Here is a 27,568-nt window from a genome sequence, read left to right on the forward strand (position 1 = left end):
ACCACGGGGAGAAAAGGGAGGGGCTGAGCGAGGGGGCTGCTTTTGAGTGAGACGACACAGTCTGATCATAATCACTGTTGTAAAGTACAAGAAAGAGCTTTAAGCTTTGAAACATTTACATTCAAAACTTTTAAATATCTGAAACTTTGTTGAAAACTTTGAAACATTGAGAACTTTTAGGTCTTGACAACCCTGCAAAGTTAGAACCCTTTGAAACCGTCCAACATCTAACTGACAAACTGTGCAATCTAAACTAATAGAGAAAATGTTTATTTGTCATTCTGAAAAAACTACAAGACCGACAAATACCAAAATGAATTCCAAAGATCACAAGGTCCAGAACTCCTGAATTTGTTTTGGAAAAAAAATCACAAAACTCAGACAAAAATGTGATTTGTGCTTTGAAAGACCAATTTTGGTCACCCTTGTGAAGGACCAATTGCCATCCTGCCAATCTAAAAGGAAAGAATAATTAAAATGAACTTAAAATCCTGAAAAAACTACAAGACCTACATTTGACCTCCAGGCAAAAATAGCACTGAAGAGGCAAATTGTAAAAAATTGAGTCAAAAATGCGAAACAAAGGGAAAAGAGAAGAAGACGAAAGAATAATAAAAACAGAACAATTAGTGACAACGCACACACCATGCTTATCTACAAGACATGCTGGAGGCCGGTCGTGGTGTCCTGCACATGGGGAGGGGCTCACAAACACGGACACGAGGCGGAGGCGTTCCTCAGGTTACTTATGGACTATCACTGCTCTGTCTTCATATAGACGCTCCCAGACGCTGCTCAAAAAATACTTTATCGTTCGGCTACAGTAAGAGAGGTAGCAGCAATCATGACGGGTAAGTCTTGTTACATTTCTAAATGTTAACCGTTTAATTGTTAAAATTGTTTACTACAAAATATTTTAACGTGACAAAGTATTTATTTTTGTTGTATTACTTTTGCAGAAAATAAGAAAAGTAAAAGTGTAAGTCCAGTTAATGTTACTACATATACAGAGATTAAGAAAAAAAATATGATATCAATTAAAGACAAGTATTGATTGGATTAAGTTTGTTAGGTGTACCTCAATGGAGCAGAGTTTAATGTGTTATGGTTGTTATAGGTAACGGTTTGTGGATACCCACTGAGCATCTTTTTTATTGTGGTCAATGAATTCTGTGAGCGCTTCTCGTACTATGGCATGCGAGGTGAGCATTGAAACTTAAGTCTTAATTGGGCACGGATTTGCAATTATTGTACACATTTGAATATTTCTTCTGCAGCTGTGCTGGTTCTGTACTTCAAGTACTTTCTCAAGTGGGATGATGATTTTGCTACAACTATCTACCACACATTTGTTGCTCTTTGTTACCTTACACCAATCCTTGGTGCCATAATTGCAGACTCATGGCTAGGCAAATTTAAGTAAGTTTTTATTTTCATGTAATTTTAAATGTCTTTTAAATGTCCTACTTCTTCATATTCTGATTCATTTTTTATTTTCAAAGGACCATTGTTTACCTGTCTATAGTCTATACTGTTGGACAGGTTATTTTGGCCATAAGTGCGATTCATGACATCACGGATGCTAATAAAGATGGGGTGCCTGACAACATGGTCTTCCATGTGTAAGTAAAAGGTGCTGCTCATCAAAGATTACTTTACAGTCCTAACATTAAAATGTCTGCTTGTCTCTGCCCTCAGTGCTCTGTCGATGGTGGGGCTGATGCTCATTGCTTTGGGCACAGGAGGCATTAAGCCCTGTGTGGCTGCGTTTGGAGGAGACCAGTTCACAGATGAACAGGTCAGAGCCAGGAGGAACGTGACACAGAAAGCACAGAGCTATCAGTTGCATCCTGTCAGCACTTCTTATATCTCACTTTCCTGAGTCATCATTTTTATTGACTAATAACCTGTCCACACTTGTGTATCTTAGTCCAAGGCCAGGGGCAGGGTTTGGCTTAACTAATTGAATGCCATGTTATACCACTATACTTGTTAATGTGAATACCTCATATAAAAAGTAAGACTGATTTGTGCTTGAAAAATGCATTCAACAGGAAAAGCAGAGAAGTACGTTCTTCTCCATCTTCTACCTGTCCATCAATGCAGGCAGTCTGCTGTCCACGATCATCACCCCCATCCTCAGAGGTAGGACAGAAGCAGGACAGAGGCACAAACACCACAAATGACTTGGAGATTTAAAACAAAAACATGCATAACGTTTTGTCTCTTCTGCAGCTCAGCAGTGTGGAATTTACACCAAGCAGCAATGTTACCCTCTGGCCTTTGGGGTCCCTGCTGCTCTCATGGTAGTCGCCTTAAGTGAGTCAAGACACTTTATTATCTGATCAATTCTCAGTACTTTTTCTCTCAAAAATTCCAAAATAGATAATGTGTCCAAATTAACAATTGTTTATTGTGTTAAATTTATATTTGTATACTTGCAAAAAATGACAACACCAGCATTTAAAGCCGATTATGTAACTATTATTAGATTTATTATTTGGTTGACTCATAACATTGTGCCTTTCAGTTGTGTTCATTGTTGGAAGTGGCATGTACAACAAGACAGCACCTGAGGGCAATATCCTGGTGAAAGTTTGCACGTGTGTTGGCGTAAGTCGTCTCCTTACGTTCTAGGAACATATTATGGTATGGTCTGTATTGGCTAATGGAATATGGCATGTTTTATACACGCAGTTTGCCATCAAGAACCGCTACAGACATAGAGATTCGAGCTATCCAAAGAGAGAGCACTGGATGGACTGGGCGGAGGAGAAGTACGATGTAAGTGCAGTGATTACCTGCGTATTGTTCCAAAATAGGAGTGTTGTTAAGATAAAGTTGTTGTTGTTGTTGTTGTTGTTGCAGAAACTGTTGATTGCCCAGGTGAAGATGGTGCTGAAAGTGCTCTTCCTCTATATCCCTCTCCCCATGTTCTGGGCGCTCTTTGACCAGCAGGTAATCCCTTTTATCTCATATTCTTACATATATTTTGGCTTATATGGCTAAGAATATACATTGTGTAAATTTACAACACATGATTGTAAAACATTGGCATTGCTTTGGTACAAATTCCCGAACACATTTGCTAAATAAAATGTTATCAATAGGGATCAAGATGGACGCTTCAAGCCATAACCATGAATGGAGACTTTGTAAGTGGGTCTCTGTATGAAATACCAACTGTCCGCCCCCCATTTGAATTAACATGATCTTTATTTGTCTTCCACAGGGAATTTTAGTTGTTCAACCTGATCAGATGCAGGTAAGACAAAAAATCTGTTTAAATGGAGAACTAGAATCAGTGTTTTTGTTTACAGTGACTTGTTTTGCTGACATTTAATCTTTGTCCCATTCTTTTTTTCCGTTAGACCGTTAACCCTATCCTGATCCTTATTCTGGTGCCCATCATGGACAGTATTGTGTATCCACTGATTTCAAAATGCAACCTAAACTTCAGGTATGTCTTATGTCCAGTTAATCATTAATTAGGCACTTTAGATATGATGATTAGACAGAGTTTGCATGTTTTTCCTGCAGCCCATTGAAGAGAATGACCGTGGGGATGTTCCTTGCTGCTCTTGCCTTTATTGCCGCCGCTCTGGTCCAGACACAGATCGACGTGAGTTTATTTAAATACTACTTCAACAGCAGAAATGTATTGATGTAATAAGCTACTCTCATTCCTCCTCTAGGACTCGCTGCCCAAGTTCCCAACAGCAACTCAGGCCCAGGCAAAGTTTATTAACATGATGAATGTTCCAGTGACGGGAATGGCGGGAGAGAATCCTCTGACTCTGGAGCCTTATCAGGTATTCATTAATGCCTGTATGTCAATGTTATGATTGAGTTGTTATTTGATTAATGAACTCAACAAACATCATCTTTACAGGCCATTCCAGAATATCTTACATTCACAGAGCCATTTCTTCTTACTGTGAATGGGAATGCTTATGATGTCAGTTTAGCTGCGGCCTCACGTACAACTATTGTCATTGTCGATTTGATTTTACCCATTCTGGTAATTAAACAAATGATATATTTGAACCTATTTCCCCAAGTTAACAATTACTAAAAACTATTATTTTCTTTTATAGTTTGGTGACATCACAGCCAAACCAGATGAGGGAAAAAATGCCATCAGGTTGTGAATCATATGTTTTAATGTCATATTTGTGTATAATTTGTAATTACTTGTATCCATAATATGACTGTTCTTTATTTATTTTTTTAATATAGATTCTTCAATGGCTATAGTTCTTCACTTAACATCACAAGTGATACAGTGGATTATGGAGACATTGTGTTCAACAACATGTCTGAATATCGCAATTTACAATATGGAATGTAAGGCTGTAACTCTATCCCATTTGCTAATCTTACACAACAGTTTGGTGCCATTTGCTGTGACTTGATTGTGTTTTCATTTTCAGAGCAAAGTTTACAATCTTAGATGAAGTAACCATGCAACAGTGCATGTACGAGCAGACAATAAACTTTGGCAGTTCTTTCACATTGCTCATCCCCCCATCTTTTAATTTTGGACAAACGGTAACTATATTATATTGTTTAGTTGCATGTACGTGCACAATCTTTTTCTGCATAACTATCTGTTCTTCCCTGTAGTGTGAGGGCATTGTACAAGTGAATGACATAAAGCCTAACAGCATCCACATGGCCTGGCTCATTCCTCAGTACTTCCTCATAACTGCTGGGGAGGTGGTCTTCTCTGTCACTGGTTTAGAGTTCTCATACTCACAAGTAAGTTAACCATTTCTTTACATTTTAGGTTCAACAATTGATCAAATTAAATATAGAGCGATTTATCACATATTTTTTCTTTAGGCTCCAAGTAACATGAAGGCGGTGCTGCAGGCTGGCTGGCTGTTAACTGTTGCCGTTGGTAACATCATTGTGTTGATTGTTGCTGAGGCGGACACACTTCCTGATCAGGTGGGTGGGCAAACTTACATGCAGTTTTTTTTTAATTTCATGTACAGAACCTTATCTCCACACTCTGTTTTCGACACAGTGGGCAGAGTATGTCCTCTTTGCCTCTTTGCTGTTAGTGGTGTGCGTTATCTTTGCCATCATGGCTTATTTCTACACCTACATCGACCCGGCCAAGATAGAAGCTCAGTTTGCTCAACCGGAGGACGAGAAAAGGAGGAAAAGTCTGGAGATGGCGAAGAGGGCGTCCGTAGAGCACAACGACGACACAAGACGATTTTCAGATTCTGGCAATCCCTACCAAACCAAAATGTAAAAAAAATGTTGTGTGTCCAAATGTGTCATGTTTGTAGTTGTGAGCGGATGAGTGAGTTTTGCTGGATCACATTGAAATGAGCTCTAGGGCTGTTGATATCAGTGTTGGCATTGTAATCAAAATAGTTGTGAAGCATTTTGAGGTTATTATGATAATTACATTTTAGTAGTTGTATCTTAATGTTGTTTTAAATGTATGTATTGTAATATACACATTGTAAAATATTAGTTTTATATGCTATATAAAGATTTCATCTACTTACCGTAGCTATTATGACATTGTACTTTGGCCTTGTCGTAAAGTCTGCCATAAAATTAATTACATTTGCTGTTGCAATAAGCCTCTGTATAACTGTGAATAGACCACACTTACATGTTGGCCTTAATAAAAGTCTGCCCTGGTTGTTATATTTTAAGTTGTTAAAGCTTAATTGAGCATACACATCCATGTAGTCAGTGAAGGAACGTTGCCAAAGCTTAGTTAGCATTAGATCTTTATTTCTCATGTCACTTTGAAAGCTTACAAGGAGCTTACATTTAACTTGGGAATTCTCAGATGACACAAGCAAAGATTATATACAGTACTATAAACTCTCCGCTATAATAAAGGAGACCAAATGTACAGATTTCGTAGTCATTTCCATAGCATATTTTTTCTGTAAGGTATAGATATTTTTGCCCATATCCATAAAGCATTCCATATTTACTCTTTACAGTTATAAAAATATCAGATATTTCTTTCAATCCCTGTGTTGACAAGTGCGTCTTGATGCAACTCCTCAACATTATTGCTGCATTAGCACAGTAGTAAATTCTGGAACTCTTAAGTAAACATATATAGTAAAACATGGCTATTAACGACTTTTTCATTTGTATTTCCTAATACAGATTTGTTTTAATACTTCACACACTTTCAAAGTGCAAAAAAAAAAAAGGATCTGAAATTAGAAAAAGGTGCAAATCATACTACAAATGTCTTGTGAAAGCATAAAAGAGGGCATGGCACTCCTAGCTTAGTGTGAAAGTGAGACAGGAAATGTTTGGAGAGAGGAATCAAATGGCATCTGAAAGTGGCATGTTGTTTTGGCCTGTAATTGGTATTTCCTGTTATGGGCCTTTCCACATGTTCTCACCTCCACATCTTCTACATAATGCTATGGATAAATGACAAGCAAGGAGAATACTTCACTATCAGCATTCAGTCAGCCATGGAGGCATTTTAGTCCATCGGCTGCATTCATTATAGTTTATCCTAATGAGAATTTAAATGTCAATCATAGACACTTTCAAAATCAGTTCAGAAACACTGCTGACAAGCTCTACACAATGTAACACTGCCTACACAGTAACAGCACAAGTAGAATCACCTTCTGCCTACACAACAGAACATCTTCTACTCCTAAACAGTGAGTTTCATGGCTGAAATGGTTAACTGGATCAGTTTCTGAACCATTGAAATACTGAACGGAAATACAAAGAGACATGTAAAATTAAACGTGAAATGAAAAATGCCAAAATAAAGATGTGACAATCTTAAAAAGGCAAGGCATTTTCAGTTTCTTTCTGTTGGAGTTCTTGACATTTTTAAATATCTACTTTTTAAACATGATCAGTATCTACAAAATGCGCATGACCATTTTGTACACAGTGATTCATTCTTCTCCCGCGACAAAACAAAAACTACTTTATCATGTACAGGTACAGCATGGCGACCCCCTCCTCTCCGCTTAAAGCACTTTACCTGAGGTTTCTTTAAGAATGCTGCAGTTCTTTTTTTGCCTCTAGGGGGAGTTGGAGAGCACACACGCAAGCATACTAATGCCCACTTGCACAGCTCAACATGCTTTCAGAGGTGATGGGGATGACGCCTTCATTCAGCAAAGGAGTGGAGGAATCTTATCTTGAATTAGGGGAGATTTTTCAGCTCTTTGTCGAGAAAATTCAGGCGCTGTTTTGTCTTGTGAGTGCGGTTGGAGCATTTACAAAGTCTGACAACCCAAAAAGCGTCCCAAATTGCTAAAAACTACAAAAGCTCCTCAGTGCACTGCTATGAAGTGTCTGGAGTTCAGTATTTGTTTTTTTTACAGGCTTGCTTGACCCCTTCCCATCTCAAAAAGCAGGTGGTCAAATGTGTTGAGCTGGTTTAGGGTGACCCCTGCTGGCAAACCGCTGGCTGCTGCGTGAAGGGTTGCGCTTGGGGAAAAGAAGCTGGTCCGTGGTAGCCAAGCGATGACTAGGTAGAAGAGGAAGACGTCCTGCTTGTTGAATAACTGCAAGAAATATACATGCAAGCGTTCAATTACAAGTTTGAAAATTGATTTGTGTTCCAACTATAAAACATTACTACAAAAGAAATCTTTAAAATCTTATAACATTTTTTATCAAAGTGTATATACTTATAAGCCCAGAACACACTACAGTATGTTTTGCCTGATTTAGGCCTCAATTTGCTTCTCCCAAACTTTGGGGGGACGTGACCCGAGTTTGGGGTGTCACCCTGCAACAGCCGTGCAGAGCATCAGGAGCAAACGGAGTGACAACACACCGGGATAAAAACAATTAACATAATTTAAAGAACAATAATTACTTCAAATTTAGGGTGCACCGATATATCGGCCCAGTATCGGAGCCGGACGATATTCAGGTCATTGAGTGATATTGGTTCAAGTCCAAAACAGCAGTTATCAGTCCGTGATGGTTATGCTCCGGTAATGAAAGAGTCAACTCTGCCGTCCCTTCAGAAACAGGAAGAGTCAAAAGACCCAGACTCAATCGCAATTAGAGACTATTATTTGACTAGTTTTCCTCTTAAATGATCAGTTCAGACACGTTTACTCCAGATAACTTTAGTGTGAGAGTATGTCGGTGTAATCCCTCATTCGTCCAGGCGTGTTCCATAGTAGAAAAAGCTTCAGTTGTAGTCATCTGGACTCAGTTTGAAAAAGTAGACGTTTCGACTCTCATCCAAGAGTCATTGTCAATAACAGAATTTAGGTCGAGAACTCCGATATTAATACTGTTCTGTGGTAAGACCCGCCCATTGGGAGGAGCCTTCCTGAAGTAGAAAGAGTTGTTGGTTTCAACAGAAACTCCCCCCTTGTATCTACCGAGCTAGCCTATTCAGAATCTTAATGGGCTGTTAAAACCTCTTTGTCTTAGTGAGACCCTGGCTCAAACACCCTGAGTACCTGATTAGCATTTGAATGCCCTGGTCCTTTACCTTTCCAGGGGTTCAGTAACCCATTATAGATAACAGGAAGATTAAACCTAAGCCCTCCATTTCTGTTTAAAGAAGGTCTTTCTTTTTTAACAAAAATAGCTTCCTTGACTCCTCTTTCAAACCATCTTTTCTCCCTGCTTAAAACCTTCACCTCACCGTCTTCAAACGAGTGATTAGAGGCTTCAAGATGGAGATGCACGGCACTCTGTGGACCTGAACTAGTATTTCTTCTGTGCTGATAAAGCCTCTTGTGTAGAGGCTGTTTCATCTACTGAACCCCTGGAAAGGTAAAGGACCAGGGCATTCAAATGCTAATCAGGTACTCAGGGTGTTTGAGCCAGGGTCTCACAAAGACAAAGAGGACTCTAATAGCCCATTAAGATTCTGAATAGGCTAGCTCGGTAGATACAAGGGGGGAGTTTCTGTTGAAACCAACAACTCTTTCTACTTCAGGAAGGCTCCTCCCAATGGGCGGGTCTTACCACAGAACAGTATTAATATCGGAGTTCTCGACCTAAATTCTGTTATTGACAATGACTCTTGGATGAGAGTCGAAACGTCTACTTTTTCAAACTGAGTCCAGATGACTACAACTGAAGCTTTTTCTACTTTAGTGTGAGAGGTTTAAAGAAAAAGAGGCCGAGTGTGTGATCAGACAGAGTTTTAGGAGGAGAGACTGTTGTTTCTGCTGTCACAGGAGGAGGCGGAGCAATAGGAGTATGACACATGGACTGGAGAGGTACAGAGAGACAATGAAATCTGAGAAATAATCAAAATAAAACAGTGTGAAGGCTAATTTGACTCTAAACAACCTATGCTCAGGTCTCTGCACTGGCTCCTGTGGCTCAGCATATACATTAACGCAGCTCTGCTTGTGTAAAAGTCCAAGCACCAAAGTACATCTCGGACATGTTAGTGCCATATGAACCATCTCGGTCACTGAGGACCTGAGGAACTGGCCTCTTGCTGGTGCCCAGAGTCAGGACGAAACATGGGCAATCAGCATTCTAGATTTAAGGAGCTAAAATTTGGAAGTCTCCCTGAGGTTTGTGAGGCAGGCCCCTACGCTAGCAGCATTTAAAGCTAGGCTAAAAACGGTTCTGTTTAGCTGTGCCTTTAGTGAAGGCATTTTATCTACAATTCATTAATTTTAATTACATTTTAGGCAAGTTTTTTAATTTGTTGTTTCACGGATTTTCCTTGGGATTTTTAAAAAGGACGGACGGAATAAAAATAAAATTGTATTTTCCCATTATCAAATCACATTTCTACCATCCAAAAGTCGGAGTTGAATTTAAAATTATTTTTTTTAATTCTAAATCATTTTCTTGGATTCTTAGAATATAGGCCCTACAACCACCTCTCTACATTATCTACATAATTATAGATATCAATGCAAGACATTGAAAATAACTCTTATTATGTACAAAATGCCTTCAATGTCATAAACTAACTGTTTAATGGAAGGTGGAACAGTGATCAGACAGAAAGTAGTCCCAGACTGACAGCTTCTCAGAAAATGAATCATCCCGTGACCAAACAAGTCGGTTTGATAAACTTTATTGAGTCTTGACAGGAACACAAAGTGTGCAATGAATGAAAATGTCTTATTGAGCTAGCTTAAATTTGGCCACAGTGATTTGATCCAACGCTTGTGGCGAAGTAATCTTTTACACGCTCGAGTCGCGGACACGCAGCTCAGATCATCGGGACAAGTAGCGTCCCAACAATGCGATCAGAAGAGAACGTGTGACTCCAGACGAGCTGGACATGTCCACATGAGAAGGACTTGTGCTACTTAAATGGCAACGACAAAATTATTCTGATATAATCGGTCAAGACGCGTATTCTTCATTTCCTCGTTCGAACACGACGAGCCAAAGCCACGCCCACCCCGCATCCTTCATATTAATCTACTGGTCGATCTCATGGATCTATGGTCGCTCTATGGTCGATCTAGGAAGCCATGGAAGCGAGTTTTAAAGCTCTCTGACGTTCGGACGAACTTGGGGTAGTGCAGAAATGGTCGGAGATGCTGGTGCAGAATAAAGTTTTATTTTTATTGAGGTTTTGGCCCAAAAAACTGCAGAAAATCCGCGGCCTCGCGGAACAACTTATTAAAAAACTCTCGCCTTAACATAATTATTATTTTTGTCTTGTGATTTATATTGTATTAGGATTTTAATATGTTTTTACTTTTGTAAAACAGTTACAAAAAAATATATTGATTAATAAATAATAATCACATAATAGCTTACATAAACACTTTAGGTGTTCTCGCTGGTTCTACACATTGTAAAAAAGATTTATTTTAGAATAAAAAATTAATTAGTTTATAGATCTATTTATTATTATTATTTTAAATACAAGAGTAACCAAACAATGGACGGTATTAAAAAATAATATCGGTATCGGTCTAAAATGTTCATATCGTTGCCTTGACGGGCGAGGCACTCACCTCTTGTAAAGCTATAAAGTTAAACTGTAGCGTTCTCAACAATGTCCACGTCCGCAAATGACACAAATGCACATTGCTTTTAATCCAGTTCTAGCGTTGTTTAAACATTAAAAAAGGCAACGGTAGATCCTCATGTGTTTGCATAGAAAACACTACTCCTTGTGTCATCTATTGCCAACTTTATGTGCATAATGTTTTGAGCTACGCGTATAAACTAGAAGTGCCATGCTCTGATTACTCTGAATATTTAATTTTGTCAAAGATTGTTACTCTGGACAGGAAACTGCTCATGCTAAATGTGCTAGCTTTCATGAGGATCATGAGATTTAAAATCTCAGAGGATTCACCTCAAGTCTATGGGCTGATCTTTTTGTTCAACGTTTATACATAATTTAACGCCCACATATCCCGTAGTGTGCTCTGACCTTTACTTTATGTTAAATTTAAAACATTCCAATATTGTTTTTTCATACAACCATTTTTGGATGAGGGTGCTGGCAGTGTGACGTGAGGGGCTAAGATTTACCTCTGAAGTCTGTGGACCATGTGTGCGACAAGTGAATCCGAGATTCCAGGATAAGCCTCCTCAGCCAGTAAGATGGCCTCCCGCAGCTCATCCAGGACCATGGGGTTACCATTCACCTGCTCCTGCCGTGCTTTCAGCTGCACAGGGAGGGGGAGGGGTTAGTTAATATACAGACCACTGGCAAAAAGCGGAAGGCATCTTTCATTATGTGCATGTGAGATTTTAGATCAAACAGAAACGCCATAACATAAGAGGCATCAGAAAGTGTAGTAATAGCCAGGATGTTACCTCAGCTAAAGCAGGAGAGATGACAGTAGTCAGGCTCTGTGAATAAGGCCTCTTTGGAATGTCTTTTGTCTGCGGAGAAGATAGAATATTATTAGAGCTTGCTTGATGGGCAATCAACATTACTAAATTGTTGTCACAATTCCCACATAGCATACTTTTTGAAACGCAGCTTTATATTTCACGTTCAATTTGTTTGTACCTTGTCTGTTGCTCCTGACTGCCCCTCCCCGTTCTGCAGCTTCTTGGGATCCTTCTCTCTGATGGTGAAGATCCAGTCATCGCTGCCAAAATCGTTCCCACCTGACGCCTGGCCATCCTGCTCCCTGATTGGACAGGGGGAGAAAGCTGCTTAGTGCATTTTATATTAGGATGAGAGGTGAAGTCATGCATGCATACAGCTTATGAGTCAAATAAACAGGGAGAGCAGAGCATGTTTTCTAACTCAAGTGTGCCTGTATGAACAATGCTAGTAAATATTCCCAAAATAATACACTTTATACATGGTACCAACCTTATTAAGTACAATGTAATGCACTGTAACTTTTAATAATAACATCTATCCCTAAATAAGTACAATATAATAATGTGTTAATTTGCTAATCCGAACACTGTGCATAACTGTAAAATAACGTGTGACGGAATATACTTACGAATCTGATTCATCTGAACTGGACTCGTTGGCTCTGGCCTGCTCTGCCTTCCACCTCTTGTACTTGTCCACCAACTCGATCAAGTATGAGGTCTTTTTCGCATGACGCACAATCAACTTATGCTTCAGCAGCTCTTTGGCAGTTGGCCTCTGCAGAGCATATAAGGGGAAAAAAATAAAATACAAAAGAATCAATACAAAATCCCTCAAAAAAATCCTTCAGTTCAATAGTCACACTGACAAGGAGTACTCACAAAACTGGGCTCTTTGTTGAGACATGCCTCAACAAACTCCTTAAGCGGTTTGCTGTAGTTGCCCTCCAGTGTGGGTGGGTTATTCTTTGGAATAAGGAATAAAACCTTCATGGGGTGCAGTTCTGAATGTGGTGGTTCACCTTTTGCCAGTTCAATGGCTGTGATGCCCAAAGACCAGATGTCAGCCTGTAATGCAAGAAACCACACAGTAAAACATTAAAATACATGTGGAGTAGATTTGCTCCTTCATACAGTGCATTGCATAAATCTTGTTTCTTATATCTTAAAACAAAAAACAAGTGTAAGTGCCAAAGGTAGAACACACAAAATGGCACAAATACAAACAAAACCTCTACCAAGGCACTACTTCACATTTATAATACTGTGCACAGACTGGGACTTAATATGAAATATATCCAGTTCTAGTTCTTTACATATTTACAAAATCTAACATGTGTCCTTACAGCAGAACGAAGTAACATTTTCAACTTAATGAACGTCTTTGTAAGTCTGTGTGATGATTAGATATGTATTGTTGGGGCGTTGGAAGTGTCCGTCGTCCCTCCCTACTGTCCCTGGCTGGAAAACCAGCCTTGCAACATTTGACAACTTGGCTGAGAAACCCTGGCTCTTTTTCTTGTGTTTGGCAATGTGAAATGTTTTTGTATGGGACTCGACTGTCTTATTATGATAAAGAAAGAACCAAAAAACGTGAAAAAAAGAAAAAGTTTTTAAATCTGTTTTCTGACCATGTGTTGTCACAAGGGAGCTGCAGGGAGAGCACTTTCACAAAAGTTGCATTCCGATTTAACAAATCAAAATGCTATAAAAAACGTTTATATGTATCTAAACAAGTGGTGCACCGATATGGAAAATTTAGGCAGATAACTTTTTTCCCACGCTTTGAACCCTGCTGTCAATGCGTCTGATGTATAGATTTTTACTGGCAAACGGCCACCAGGGGGAAATCTAGCAGGACCAAAACCTCTGACCCAAAACTTTGGAGTGAACAGCATAAGCCCCTCAGCATAAGCAGTGCAGCCTTACCGTGTGTTAGTGATGAGCGAGATAAGAAATAGTTTCAAATGAACTGGGAGTTCATGTCTTTTCTTAGCGTCCTCTCTCACTGCCCCTCTCTCTCCTCACCTAACACACAGGAGCCCGACCCGCAACCACGATCCTGCGAGCCCGCTGTGCCAACTGTCCCCTCTGCCCGTGCATCACCGTGTGTCAGATCACAGCACGGCATGAGAAAGCGTTTACATTGTGGTAAATCAGTCTGATGTCGTGACTGATCAGAGAGTTCCTCTCATTGCTCTAAAGGACAGAAATGTTTTTCTTTTGTTTGTTTTATTTGGTGTAAACATGTCTAAAGTGATCGTTTAGAAGGAAAACAAGTCAAATAATGTCTGAAAAAAAAAAAGTTTATTGTGGGTCGCAAGCGAGTTTGCCACGCTTATATTGAATGTTAAATTTAATCTAAATCGTTTCTAGAGCCTTTAAAAGTATGTAACTTGGTCATTTCTGGATCTTTCGGTCGGAATAAAGACTGGATTAAAGTTTACAGCCTGTTCTGTTAGAATCTAGCAGCCTCAATATGTTTCTAAAGGGAAGGCAGGGTTAACTCTTTCATTATCAAGGCATAACATGGCGGACTGATTTCAGTGCTTTTGGATTGAAACTGACATTACTCAATGACAAGAATATTGGCCGATACCAATACTGGGCCGATATATAAGTGCACCCCTAATCTAAACGAATGAATTACTAAATACAGCTTTTTCTTAATACCTACCCTACATCAAACAATTTACACAGTTCTTTGAGTTATATACAAAAGAAAAAAGTTATAGGAACGTTGCATAGATTTCTCTCACTGATGTTACCTTTGAGTCATATGCCGACTGCTTGATAACCTCCGGTGCCATCCAGAATGGTGTGCCGACAAATGTGTTGCGTTTAATTTGGGTGTCGGTGAGCTGCCCTGCGACGCCAAAGTCAGCCAGCTTCACCTCTCCTTGCTCAGACAGTAGCACGTTGGCCGCTATGGAAACAAAAGGACACAGATCAATATGGCTGCCTTTGCACTACACGTTGTCTCTCAAACTACTCTGCATCCTGTCAAAGTAATTTATCTACACTGGCAATTTATTCGCTGATAACTGCCAAACAGCTCTTGGGGATCATCTCAAAATGGGTTGAAGCTGAAAAGACTTAATATTTTTTAACTTACATTTCGTATTTTTGTTGCTTTGAAGCTTCAATACATCGTTGTGGCAGTAATTGTTTTGAAATGCTAAAAAACTCTCTCAGCAACAAGCATTAGGCCAACATTAGGCGGCGGGTGAGGCGCGGAGCACGGGGAGTGCGTACGGGGGAGCACGGCGCACCGCGGCCCGTGCGCTGTGATCACTGCGCGCAGTGGCCCGTGCGAGGGAGCAGCCGCCCCGCTCCCCGCGCTGGCCACGGCGCGCCGTGGACCATGTGGATTGAGTAAACAAACATGCGCAACAGGTGACATTATTTGGAGAGTTCATAACTTCTACTGATAAACTTACCAAAGGATGTTCAGAGATGTTCACTAGAGGTGAGCAGGGTCTATCAAGCTACTATCGTTTTACATTTTATGTGAAGCCAGTCTTTCGTCTTTTGAGGGGGGGAGGGGGTCCAGAGAGAGAGACGAAAAAAATTAGGTCTTTTCAGCTTCAACCCATTTTGAGATTATCCCTTAGTAAGCCTTAGCACAAACTATCAAATGAATAGAAACGTCAAATGGAATCAATACCGTTAAGGTGGTATTTTATATTTGTACTCTGTTAAATGAAACCTTTGTCCACTTGCAAGAGAGTCTTCTACCTTTGATATCTCGGTGGATCTTCTTCTCCGAGTGTAAATACTCCAGGCCTTTCAGGATTTCCCTCAAGATGGTTGCAATCTGTATCTCATCCAGGGGCCCAGGTTCCATCTAAACATAATGCAGAAAATGAACCAGACAGGCAGAGTGTCCCTAAAAATGTTACTTACAATAACAAAATATTAGACATATTAACTTCCTACAGTAAACTATATATTTGTGTATACCACACACACACACACACACACACACACACACACACACACACACACACACACACACACACACACACACACACACACACACACACACACACACACACACACACACACACACACACACACACACACACACACACACACACACACACACACACACACACACACACACACACACACACACACACACACACACACACACACACACACACACACACACACACACACACACACACACACAAGTAAATGTATATATTAATATATGTATGAATATATGCTGTTCATCACATTGTATTACATGATATTGCTACGATGAAGAGAGGCAATAATCTATTAAGGTGGTATTAACATTAATTAAAGTGCTGGAATTTACCAAATCCAATGCCGAGCCTCCACCCAAATATTCCATGATGATCCATAGCTTTGTGTCCTGTGCAGATGGGGCAGACAGAGCAACTATTTTAGCAGTAAAATCATAAGGGAGTATAGTAAATGTATAGAGTATAATAAACTCTTATCTCCATGTGAAACACACATCACCTTAAGGTACGAGCCGTAGTACTTGGTGATGAATGGGCTGTCGCACTGGCTGAGCACAGTGATCTCTTGTTGGATGTCTTCAATCTCGTCCTCCGCTTCTTCCAGGTCTATAATTTTGATGGCCACAACCTTTTGTGTGCGATTGTCAATGCCTTTGAACACTTCACCGAACGAGCCCTTGCCGATGCGCTCCAGCTTAGTGAACAGCTCCTCTGGGTCCACTTTACTATTCTGGTTAAGGCAAAGAATGATATAAGACATACAATAACTCCGTGAGGGCAATATCAGAAAGAAGAAAGGAGGCCTCTTCTCAGTAGTGAATTACTTTTTACAAATTAATATGAACTAACTAGTATGAACTTACACTGTGAACCACCACATGAAGACAAATCAGCAGTACAGTTCAGACTGAGCATGACAGAGGTCTTTAACATTATTGTTAATTTTGCATTAAGCAACAAGAACTAGTCTTTATGACAAAGGATTAGTAGATTATTGTTCCAGATAGTACCATTATATGAAATCAGTGTAACATATATATGCATGCATACCATATTTATATATCTAGCCCTCTCCCCAATAACACACACATTCCCCATGGAACCATGGAATCCGAAAAGAAGTCTATGCGTAAGCTGATTGTTCTTCAACCCTACAATGACTGACAGGGTGAGTCCGTGTGCCCTGTCCTATGCCCTCAAAGCAGGGGCTTGTTCTTGAGTACAAAGACAGAGCAGACTCACCTGCATCCCGGGCAGGTGGCCCTGCACTGGAGAGTGCGCCATGATGCTCCTCGCGCCAGTCCGCAGAGCTCGCAGCCTCTTCGGTCGGTGTCGGTAAACAGAGCTCGGTCAGTAACTAGCGACCCAAAAACTTTGATGTTCGGGTCACAGCCCGCTGCCACTGTCTCGGTTCTGGTGGTGCAGTCTTGAGGTGGTGCAATTTCTCCCAGCGAAGCCTGCGATGCTGCTTAAACAACTTAGAGGAGCCTAACAGCTGAGCAAGCTCATAGTAGCTAATTCGGAGAAATCCGCAATGTTAACTTGCTAACCGAGGTAACTATTAACTAGCATTAGGTTAACTTAAATTTTCAACACTAAAGAGTGATGTCTCTACAATTAACACCACATGGGAGTCATGGGGTGTGAAATAAGCCCTATATATCATCTCAGTCCTGTTGTCACTCTCTGAAAACTCCCAACAGTGTTGTCAGCTAGCGTTAGCTAACATGCTTAGCTCGTTAGCTAGCCTCCACAGACGACCTGACAAACGCTCTGTCAGCGGGCTGGCTCCGAGCACAGGTTGCTGTCGACATAACAAGATTGTCCACCACAAACCCGGCTCAGGACAGCTCCATCCAGCTTGTGTCTCTGCAGTAGTTTGCCTTCGAGGACTCTACAGGTCACACATCAGTAGCTCGGGTAGCTCGCCTCTGTTTTTGTTTCCTCCCTCACTTTCGTCCCGTACACTCGGCCATCTTGTCGGGGCCGTGACGCCGCTACTGGGCGGACCCGGATCTGAACAACAACATCCCCAGATCCAAGCCCCAGACCCTCGGACCGAACAACTTTTCCAAACTCAAGGGACTGGTGCCCGACTGTCCGTCAGGTGGACCAGAGACACGGCAGTGTTGTTTTTGAAGACGGTGAAATAAAGCATGTCCAAGTCACAGAAAGCTTTGCTAAACGTTAACACAGTCATCTGTAGTTTACAATCTAAATTAGACTAACTCACGGATTGAATTACGGCCTCGAATCATGTGTAAATACAAACGAGCAGCAGGGGAGTGGTTCAGCCTGCCTCTGTGCCCCTTCACACATATTTGCCTCTGTGCCCCTTCACACATGTTTGCCTCTGTGCCCCTTCACGCATGTTTGCCTCTGTGCCCCTTCACGCATGTTTGCCTCTGTGCCCCTTCACGCATGTTTGCCTCTGTGCCCCTTCACGCATGTTTGCCTCTGTGCCCCTTCACGCATGTTTGCCTCTGTGCCCCTTCATACATATTTGCCTCTGTGCCCCTTCACACATGTTTGCCTCTGTGCCCCTTCACACATGTTTGCCTCTGTGCCCCTTCACGCATGTTTGCCTCTGTGCCCCTTCACGCATGTTTGCCTCTGTGCCCCTTCACGCATGTTTGCCTCTGTGCCCCTTCACCCATGTTTGCCTCTGTGCCCCTTCACGCATGTTTGCCTCTGTGCCCCTTCACGCATGTTTGCCTCTGTGCCCCTTCACACATGTTTGCCTCTGTGCCCCTTCACGCATGTTTGCCTCTGTGCCCCTTCACACATGTTTGCCTCTGTGCCCCTTCACCCATGTTTGCCTCTGTGCCCCTTCACGCATGTTTGCCTCTGTGCCCCTTCACGCATGTTTGCCTCTGTGCCCCTTCACGCATGTTTGCCTCTGTGCCCCTTCACGCATGTTTGCCTCTGTGCCCCTTCACGCATGTTTGCCTCTGTGCCCCTTCACACATGTTTGCCTCTGTGCCCCTTCACGCATGTTTGCCTCTGTGCCCCTTCACACATGTTTGCCTCTGTGCCCCTTCACACATGTTTGCCTCTGTGCCCCTTCACACATGTTTGCCTCTGTGCCCCTTCACACATGTTTGCCTCTGTGCCCCTTCACGCATGTTTGCCTCTGTGCCCCTTCACGCATGTTTGCCTCTGTGCCCCTTCACACATGTTTGCCTCTGTGCCCCTTCACGCATGTTTGCCTCTGTGCCCCTTCACACATGTTTGCCTCTGTGCCCCTTCACGCATGTTTGCCTCTGTGCCCCTTCACGCATGTTTGCCTCTGTGCCCCTTCACGCATGTTTGCCTCTGTGCCCCTTCACGCATGTTTGCCTCTGTGCCCCTTCACGCATGTTTGCCTCTGTGCCCCTTCACACATGTTTGCCTCTGTGCCCCTTCACGCATGTTTGCCTCTGTGCCCCTTCACGCATGTTTGCCTCTGTGCCCCTTCACACATGTTTGCCTCTGTGCCCCTTCACGCATGTTTGCCTCTGTGCCCCTTCACACATGTTTGCCTCTGTGCCCCTTCACACATGTTTGCCTCTGTGCCCCTTCACGCATGTTTGCCTCTGTGCCCCTTCACGCATGTTTGCCTCTGTGCCCCTTCACACATGTTTGCCTCTGTGCCCCTTCACGCATGTTTGCCTCTGTGCCCCTTCACACATGTTTGCCTCTGTGCCCCTTCACACATGTTTGCCTCTGTGCCCCTTCACGCATGTTTGCCTCTGTGCCCCTTCACGCATGTTTGCCTCTGTGCCCCTTCACACATATTTGCCTCTGTGCCCCTTCACATGTTTGCTTCTGTGCCCCTTCACACATGTTTGCCTCTGTGCCCCTTCACGCATGTTTGCCTCTGTGCCCCTTCACGCATGTTTGCCTCTGTGCCCCTTCACGCATGTTTGCCTCTGTGCCCCTTCACACATGTTTGCCTCTGTGCCCCTTCACATGTTTGCTTCTGTGCCCCTTCACACATGTTTGCTTCTGTGCCCCTTCACACATGTTTGCCTCTGTGCCCCTTCACATGTTTGCCTCTGTGCCCCTTCACGCATGTTTGCCTCTGTGCCCCTTCACATGTTTGCCTCTGTGCCCCTTCACATGTTTGCCTCTGTGCCCCTTCACGCATGTTTGCCTCTGTGCCCCTTCACATGTTTGCCTCTGTCCCTCCTCTGTTCCGGCTAACGCACTTCAGTCCTGGTTTCCTTCACGCTTGTCTCCCTCCCTGTAAAGTTAAATTAACTCACTATTAGTCTTTGTAACTCTTTTTATTATTACTATAGAAACCCTGTTTTTCTGCACATATCACAGGTCACACCTCTTGTCCAATTTTCGTCATTCAAAGTTAATTTTATAGTTAATCATTGTCTGATTCTTGCAGTTTACTTGCTTATCGTTTTTTCTGGATTCGTCATCAACTTGGTGATTTTTACCTATCTTAGAGTGAGGGGATGTTGGTGACTGGGGACATAATCGTCGGTGACGTCACTGCCATGGCGTGACATCATCGTGGCTACAGAGTCAAATAGCCCAGCAGTTTCAGGAGCCGCGGCTCTGTAGACACTCCCGTACAGAATATGGTTATGCATTACGCAGTCACTCGCAATGGCTTCTTGCCATAGCACGGCGTCTAGTAAGTTTCGCTTTTATTTTGATAACTTCCTGTGTCACAGGACGTTATAGTAAAACGAAAAAGTCAAAGAAAAGACGCAAAGTAAAGTAAGCTAGTTTTAACATAATAGATCCATGGTTTTAACGGTGAAAAAATATAGAAAAACACGGTGAGTTATAAAAACCCAAAGATCAAGCTACAGTCGACAGGGAAACAAGGTTTGTTGTATGGATTCATGTATTGTTGAACAATTTCAAATGTTTATTTTACAAATTTAGTAATAATGATTATATGGACAAAATGGTTATTTTTCTTTATTTGTTCTTGCCTAGCTCTGACGTTAGTTGAATGACCCAGAATGAAAGTAATAAAAACTAATTTAACCATCAGTTCTGGCCTTCTCAATTGACGCTACACTCCTTCGTCTTCTCTGTTGAACAGAGCAGCCAACTGAAAAGGTGCCTTTACCGCCCCCTACTGTAGTTTTACCATTGATCTTATGGATATTATCGAATTGTACGCATGGATGTATTATAATATCGATTGTACGTCTAACTTCTTCTTCTTCTTCTTTGGTGTTTTATGGCAGTTGGAATCCATGAAGTGTTATATTACCGCCACCCACTGTAGTTGTACGTCTTCAAAGTATGTGTGCTTTAGATCAGAATCAGAATAGGGTTTATTGCCATTTGTCAATGAACAAAATTCACAAACATAGGAACTTGTCCTGGTGATTTGGTGTTTACGCTATACTGTATAAAAAAGAGAGAGAGAGAGAGAGAAAGAGAGCTTCTTTGGTGGTGTTTTATGGCGGAGAAAAAAATAAAGTCTAAAGAATAAAGTCTAAGACGTACTACTACAGTAGGTGGCGGTTGGATACTAACAGAGCTGTTGTTGTTGTTGTTGTTGTTGTTTTATGGCGGTTGGCATCCAATTGTTGCATTACCGCCAGACTTTATTCTTCAGACTTTGAGCTACCTTATGATAGAAAACATATTTGAAAATAATGCATTCGATTCCTTTCCGCTTTGATCCCAAGGGCTTTGAAGAGGTTTATGTTTCGTTGTTGTTGTTGTTGTTGTTGTTTTATGGCGGTTGACATCCGAGTGTTGCATTACCGCCAGACTTTATTCCTTAGACTTTGTCGAAAGTTTCCTTAATGCAGTGGTGGAGGACTACGAATCTAGTCACAAAGACATATCATGACCTCATGGGCTTTGTAGCACCAAAGCAATGGAAGGAGTACTTTTACGGACTACGACAGAGTCTGAGGACAAAGCACTGGAAGTCAAGGCACTGGAAGAAGAACTTTTAAACAGGGAAGTCAAGGCACTGGAAGAAGAACTTTTAGGACTACGACAAAGTCTAAGGAATAAAGTCTGGCGGTAATGCAACACTCGGATGTCAACCGCCATAAAACAACAACAACAACAACAATGTTACACTTGAATACCAGGAGAGTCTGAGGACTACGACAAAGTCTGAGGAATAAAGTCTGGCGGTAATGCAACAATTGGATGCCAACCGCCATAAAACGACAACAACAACAACAACAACAACAACAACAACAACAACAAAAGTCTCAGGAATAAAGTCTGGCGGTAATGCAACAATTGGATTCCAACCGCCATAAAACAACAACAACAACAACAACAATGGAAGGAGTACTTTTACGGACTACGACAGAGTCTGAGGACTACGACAAAGTCTGAGGAATAAAGTCTGGCGGTAATGCAACAATTGGATGCCAACTGCCATAAAACAACAACAACAACAACAACAATTATAGAGTGTGTTGCACTGCTGTGGTGGTTGGCACTGGTGTGGCACTTGGATGCCGGCCACCTTGGAGTGCCGAGGAGGAGGAGGAAGAAGAAGACCTCATGTGCTTGGAATTTGTGCTTTGAACTCAAGGGCTTTGAACTCCTGCACTTCTCAAGAATGAAGTCTAAAGGACTACAAAAAGTCTGAGGAGTAAAGTCTGGCGGTAATGCAACAATTGGATGCCAACCGGCATAAAACAACAAAGAAGAAGAAGAAGAAGTGGTACGAGTCAGCACTGTGCAGTGTGGACCCGCAGTGGTAAAAGTGATCCACAGTGACAAGCTGTAACATGAGTGCGAGTTCTCCTTGAAACGCCGTATTTACAGCAGTGAAAAGCCAATTTTGTGCTGTCCCAGAGGCTGTGGGGTGTATGAATACTTTTATTTTTATCGTCAAAGGGGGGCACTCCAGAAAAAAAGTTAAATTGAAAGAAAATAAAATTGAAAAGATAATAGAGTTTAAATGGATTCCCGCCTAGACATCTTGGATACCAGTCGTCATAAAACACCAAAGAAGAAGAAGAGTATGCTTTATTACAAGTCTCTAAAACACATTTTTAGTAAATTTCCCTTAAGCTTTTGAAAAAGAATGGTCAAAACCCGACAAAAGCGCAAACTAGTGTCAATCAGACCATGCCACCAGAAACCAGCTATACTCACTCATATATTAAACAAAGACAACCAAGGTGGAATTTGAGCTTCACAAAGACTCCAGCCAAATGTTTGTAGGCTACTCCAAAGGGTTCAGGAACAGCTTTAGTTTTAATTGGGGCTAATTTTTAAGGCGTCTAAGAAAAACATGCCCTAAGCGTAAATAAGACAGATTTTTCGCTTATATACTTTATACAGCAGAGGGCGCAAGTGTGTAAATCATTACACCGCGTCCTCCAATTCAGGGTAGACTTTAGTCTTTCGATGCGACATATCTTATTCAGACCATATTCATACACATGCATTAAGGTTTCTTGAGTAGGCCTAAATGTTTAGATGTAGCCGAACAGTTAGTTGTATTCATTTCCTCACAATAACACAATGGTATAGCTATTAGAGTTGTCCCCTTGCGCCATGTCTGCCCAGCCAATACTGTCTGCTTCATTTAGTTTTTTTTTTGTTAAACAGAGTGATCTACTCAAGTAAACAGAGATTTGATCCTTTGTGCTGTGCAGCTCCGCATCTCGAGAGACGGTGCGCCTCCTCACAGCTCTGTCGCGTGTAGTGGGAAGCTCCCTCCTCCACGCGTAAATTATGTAGGGCAGGACGGGGATGCTGTGCTACATCCATTTGACCAAACCCGGCCGGTCAGCTTGAGGAAAAGACGCCACTCAAAGCCTCCCTTTAAGTCAAACCAACCATTGCCAGAAGAAGGGTCTATTTTAAAGTCGCGGTGAACAAAAGATGGATCTCACGGACCAGGGAGCGCAAATGGAGCCGCTGCTGCCAATGGTAAGGCATCCGACCTCCTTGTCATGTAAAACCTAAAGACTCGCCGCAATTAGGCTTTCGTATTTAATTAGCGTGTTAGCCACACATTAGGTTCACCCAAACAGTGTCAATTAAATCCAGTTATTCATATTTTCTTCTTTTAGGCCCGATCATGTGTCATTCATCATGCGGTTGTGTACCTGCTTGTACATTGATAGATTTGTCATGAGATAAAAAAAACGACGCAGCATACGCACGCTCGCTCACATATGTGGACACGACAATATACATAGGCTACAGGTTATGAAAATGTTTATGCTTATTCACCTGTACTGCAAGTGGCTTTCAGTGAATATGTGCTTGTTGCTTGCAGCTGAGTAGTTTATTTTTTCTTCACTGAGCCACTGAAAAAAACAGTATCAGTTTTGGCTATTTACTCCAGACTCTTTTTAAGTTCTCTGATAACATCACCATCGTCATACCCAATATGTAGAATCAGAGATGTGTTATAATGATACAGTTGTAGTGAGTACATAGCATGTACACTGTACAGTGTTCTGCGGCCAGCTTCTCATTAACATTCAGGTGGGATCGTAAGGGAGGGAAAAGAGAAAGTCCAGCCCTACCGTGAGCGTCAGTGCAAACAAACACAGCGCAAAGATTGCCTCACGCTGAGCATGACTGCTCTAGATGCAAATCAATATTGAGGCTGTATGTGCTATTTGTAAATGTGTTAGATGAGGACTCAAATCACACACTAATGTGGGTGGGATGGAAGCCCGTCCTCTGTCTGCAGTATCAATGCAGTAGAGTTGCTTCCTTGACGTTGTAACTCATTGCTCATAATAGCTCTGTCCTTCCACCTACGCAGCAATCAATGCGTTGTCATGGTTTCATCCTGATGTGTATGGGTATGGGAGCTGCAGGTACGGCATAAAACTGGCATCCCTCAATATCCAGAGAAAGTGTCTTCCCAAGGTCATGGAGGAAAGGATGCCACACTGACAAATACAGTGATCCCTTTATTATAGACATGCTTGTGTCGCTTTGTTTCTGGACATATTTTGACAGTCTAATGTTCTTTCACAGGAGCAAAGCTCACAAGAAAGTAAAGACGTGGTAAGTGCATCTTTCCCCTCATCTATTGTGTTGAACACACATACATTTGTTCTTTTTCTAAAACAATGAACAGATCCAATATTGTGTGTGTTTTTATCCAAAGAGGAAAAGTCCATGTTATCCATGTGACTAGAACCAAATTTACCAAATATCATCATTTATGAATGAAGCAGTGTTGTCAATCATGATGTGTCCACTCTGTTAGGTCACTATATTGAATATAGTAAAACAACAGAACCATTCAGAAGTTTGTTTGCTGTATTGAACATTTGTTCTTGTTGGCTTTGGACTGATCATGCTGTACAATAGCTTTACACTAGACTGTTGTCATCATTAGAATCCTTAGTATGGTGAATTAGTTAGTCAAGCTGCCTTGCTGTCGTCTTGATTCCTTGGGATGCGAAGGGCATGAGAGCAGATGGATGTCTGCTGAAGTATCCGGCTTGTTCTTTTTAGCACAGTGTTCTTTGACCAGTGTGACGTCTGTGTTCATTCTGGCGACAGGAGAGGAACCACCAAAAGGAGGGATGCAATGTGCTCATGTCAGCTTTTAATTATATACAAACCAGTAGAGCAAGTCATTTATTCTTGTATTTACCTATTCAGTGTGCTCAAATTGCCCCTTGGGGATAAGTAAAGTTATATTGATTGATTGATTGATAAAGAGAAAATCTGAGATGCCAATTAGGTTCAAAATAAACAGCAGAACAATGTCATTGTTTCATTGTTTCTCTTCTCCCTTGATGCTTTTGTCATGTAAATAAATCCCCTTGAGCTTATCAGTCACCATAGAGATTGTAGCCTATTGATACTGTTTTCCTTCACACATTGCATTTGCTCCTTGTCCTGCTGACACTGCACTACAGGCAGGATGCTCCAGGTATGCTGACTTTCGCATGCGCACACCCGTCTGTGGCTCTGAGGACTGCACCCGCTCTGTGCCTGCTCTACTTGAGGTGTGAGAGCACAACAGAGCATGTGATCCTGGAGCTTGCATCTATAGTTTAAACCTTTAGGATGGTGTTGTTTGGCTCCTCTTCGATAACAAAGCTAAAGGGCTGGAGGCTCAGCAGAACAGAACTGTGCACAGAAGCGTCAGTGATGTCAGAGCGCTAATCTCTCTTGGGGGATTGGCGGATGGACGCTTGTCAGAAACATTGGATGCTACCCTGGATGAAAGCCGCTGGTGTGAGACGGAGAAGAGCCCATCCTGCTTTACTTGGTTGGTTCCTGGTGCGGTGGGAGCGAGGTTGTCGCCGTATTCCAGCATGGGACGCTCGGGGAGAGAGAACAGCTGAGCAGTGGAGGTTATAAGCCGTCAGACTTTATTTTCCCAGACTCACAGCATCACAGGAGGTATACGAAGCCTCAGCAGGGCTGGGGCCTTGAGCTTTACCCGCTCATCTTTCTTTTGCTGCCAGCACAAGGAGAGTTAGCAGGCACACAGCCACACATTAGCCACTATGCTGACAGTGGACCACACCACAGGGTTTGTTTATCAGGTGGGTGATTTATTTGATAATTTACTACTTTCCATTATATTTTTTTTATTATAATCCTGATTATATTTAATCAGATATTTGTCTTAAAAAGCCTTATGGTTTTCTCATACATGATACTGCATGTGTAAGTACAGAGCTGCTTGTGCTGATGTGCATGTCAAAGGTCCCGCAAAGCAGAGACAGATGGTCCTTTCAGGGCGATAGAGAAGCTTATAACTGCTGTTCTGACCCTGATGGATGTGTGGACTCAAGTCACCACTTTTGTTTATTTGTGTACAGCTCCTCTGACAAACTGTTTACCAGATACAGTTCTGTTATTTATGTATTACTTAATTCTGACCATGTTATCCTTTGTGTACTTGGCATATTCCTTTCCATAATGTGGATATTGCTCATACTACCAGCATGCCATGGCCCTCTGTAGGGATGAAAACCATGACAACATAAGGTGCCAGCCAATCAGTGAACTTAACAACCTCTGGCTGTTGAATAGTGCATACCTAACTGCATACCGTCTCTCTATACACTATACATTTTCTAAATGTAAAGATTTACCAAAAACAAAGTAAAAAGAGATGCAGAATGATTCTGGATTTTGAACTATTTACATGGTGTTGAAGTAACAATACTGGTGTGGCTATAATATATTTCTATAGCAGACAAGGAAGATCAAGGAAGATAAATGTGTAGGACAAACTGAGGTTTGTCCTACACATTTATCTTCCTTGATGGCACAGAGGGCCCAGGAGATTTTAATATAGAACAGAGAAACCAGATCACATGCTGAGCCTGGCCAACAGCGCAGTGAGATCAAGCTCACAATTCATTTCCATCAGTATTTGTTTCTAGACTAGTTATTCTAGAAAGCCAACTTTAGAATTTATATGAGAAACGTATTGTTTCAATGTTGTCTGCAGACATGACAACATTGGAAAGAATAAGCATCATACCACATTAGTTTATGACCTTGTAGCTGGCCCATTGTTGTCACAGCATTTTAATTAGAATCAGAATCAGAAAAGGTCAATTGCCATTGTCAATGAACAAAATTCACAACATAGGAACTTGCTTTGGACAATGTATCAATACACTATCGCATGTGTAGCATTTATGTGTTGGTAGTATCAGACATTTTATGGGATCGTATTTAATACACAACCACTATATGATACCTAACAAAATGATGTATTTGCTGTGTCCATAAAGTAGATGTTGATGATGACTAAAATGTATAATTTGGAATCTGAAAAGAGATTTCATGTTGTGCGTGTGACTGCGCTGTCACCTCCTTTACATGTCTCTCCTGCCGTTTTCACG

At 41.7% G+C, this 27,568-nt stretch overlaps 3 protein-coding genes across 3 annotated transcripts in view; 2 read left to right on the plus strand and 1 right to left on the minus strand.

The window, feature by feature from the left end:
- Positions 1-646: 646 nt before the first annotated feature.
- LOC140363263 (solute carrier family 15 member 1-like) lies at positions 647-5,681 on the plus strand. The gene is made up of 23 exons (XM_072449736.1): positions 647-741; positions 931-979; positions 1,118-1,202; positions 1,278-1,419; positions 1,503-1,622; positions 1,699-1,798; positions 2,055-2,145; positions 2,236-2,319; positions 2,531-2,613; positions 2,698-2,784; positions 2,869-2,958; positions 3,111-3,155; positions 3,233-3,265; positions 3,372-3,460; positions 3,541-3,622; positions 3,696-3,812; positions 3,893-4,021; positions 4,098-4,144; positions 4,240-4,347; positions 4,434-4,551; positions 4,627-4,761; positions 4,846-4,953; positions 5,033-5,681. Exons 1-23 carry the CDS (start codon positions 647-649, stop codon positions 5,264-5,266), a joined length of 2,271 nt encoding a protein of 756 aa, XP_072305837.1. The 3' UTR covers positions 5,267-5,681.
- Positions 5,682-7,336: 1,655 nt separating this feature from the next.
- On the minus strand, positions 7,337-17,780 carry stk24b (serine/threonine kinase 24b (STE20 homolog, yeast)). Its single transcript, XM_072459761.1, has 11 exons — positions 17,016-17,780; positions 16,273-16,503; positions 16,106-16,162; positions 15,517-15,625; positions 14,547-14,704; positions 12,661-12,846; positions 12,408-12,556; positions 11,957-12,080; positions 11,758-11,826; positions 11,470-11,606; positions 7,337-7,535 (listed from the first exon to the last, which is right to left on the minus strand). The coding sequence occupies exons 1-11, from the start codon at positions 17,055-17,057 to the stop codon at positions 7,499-7,501; spliced, it is 1,299 nt and encodes a 432-aa protein (XP_072315862.1). The 5' UTR covers positions 17,058-17,780; the 3' UTR covers positions 7,337-7,498.
- A 5,596-nt stretch (positions 17,781-23,376) lies between these two features.
- LOC140372718 (sodium-driven chloride bicarbonate exchanger-like) overlaps positions 23,377-27,568 on the plus strand; it is a 34,965-nt gene continuing 30,773 nt past the window's right edge. Inside the window, exons 1-2 of the mRNA XM_072459825.1 lie at positions 23,377-23,651; positions 24,720-24,749. Coding sequence (XP_072315926.1) covers positions 23,604-23,651; positions 24,720-24,749 — 78 coding nt within the window. The 5' untranslated portion in view covers positions 23,377-23,603. The remainder of the gene's footprint in view (positions 23,652-24,719; positions 24,750-27,568) is intronic.

Source organism: Eucyclogobius newberryi, unplaced genomic scaffold, assembly GCF_026437365.1.
Source record: "Eucyclogobius newberryi isolate DKJ021-1_F unplaced genomic scaffold, fEucNew1.0.hap1 SCAF_1, whole genome shotgun sequence".
NCBI classification, from domain to species: Eukaryota; Metazoa; Chordata; class Actinopteri; order Gobiiformes; family Gobiidae; genus Eucyclogobius; species Eucyclogobius newberryi.

Bases quoted from the DNA above. Each gene is read 5' to 3' on its own strand.
- stk24b (XM_072459761.1), bottom strand. From the start codon at position 17,057: ATGGCGCACTCTCCAGTGCAGGGCCACCTGCCCGGGATGCAG. The intron at 16,163-16,272 runs GTGATGTGTGTT...CCATCTGCACAG, and splicing joins ACTACGGCTCGTACCTTAAG to GACACAAAGCTATGGATCAT. The intron at 12,081-12,407 runs GTAAGTATATTC...CTGTCCAATCAG, and splicing joins AGTTCAGATGAATCAGATTC to GGAGCAGGATGGCCAGGCGT.
- LOC140363263 (XM_072449736.1), top strand. From the start codon at position 647: ATGCTTATCTACAAGACATGCTGGAGGCCGGTCGTGGTGTCCTGCACA. The intron at 1,623-1,698 runs GTAAGTAAAAGG...CTCTGCCCTCAG, and splicing joins GACAACATGGTCTTCCATGT to TGCTCTGTCGATGGTGGGGC. The intron at 4,348-4,433 runs GTAAGGCTGTAA...TTTCATTTTCAG, and splicing joins CGCAATTTACAATATGGAAT to AGCAAAGTTTACAATCTTAG.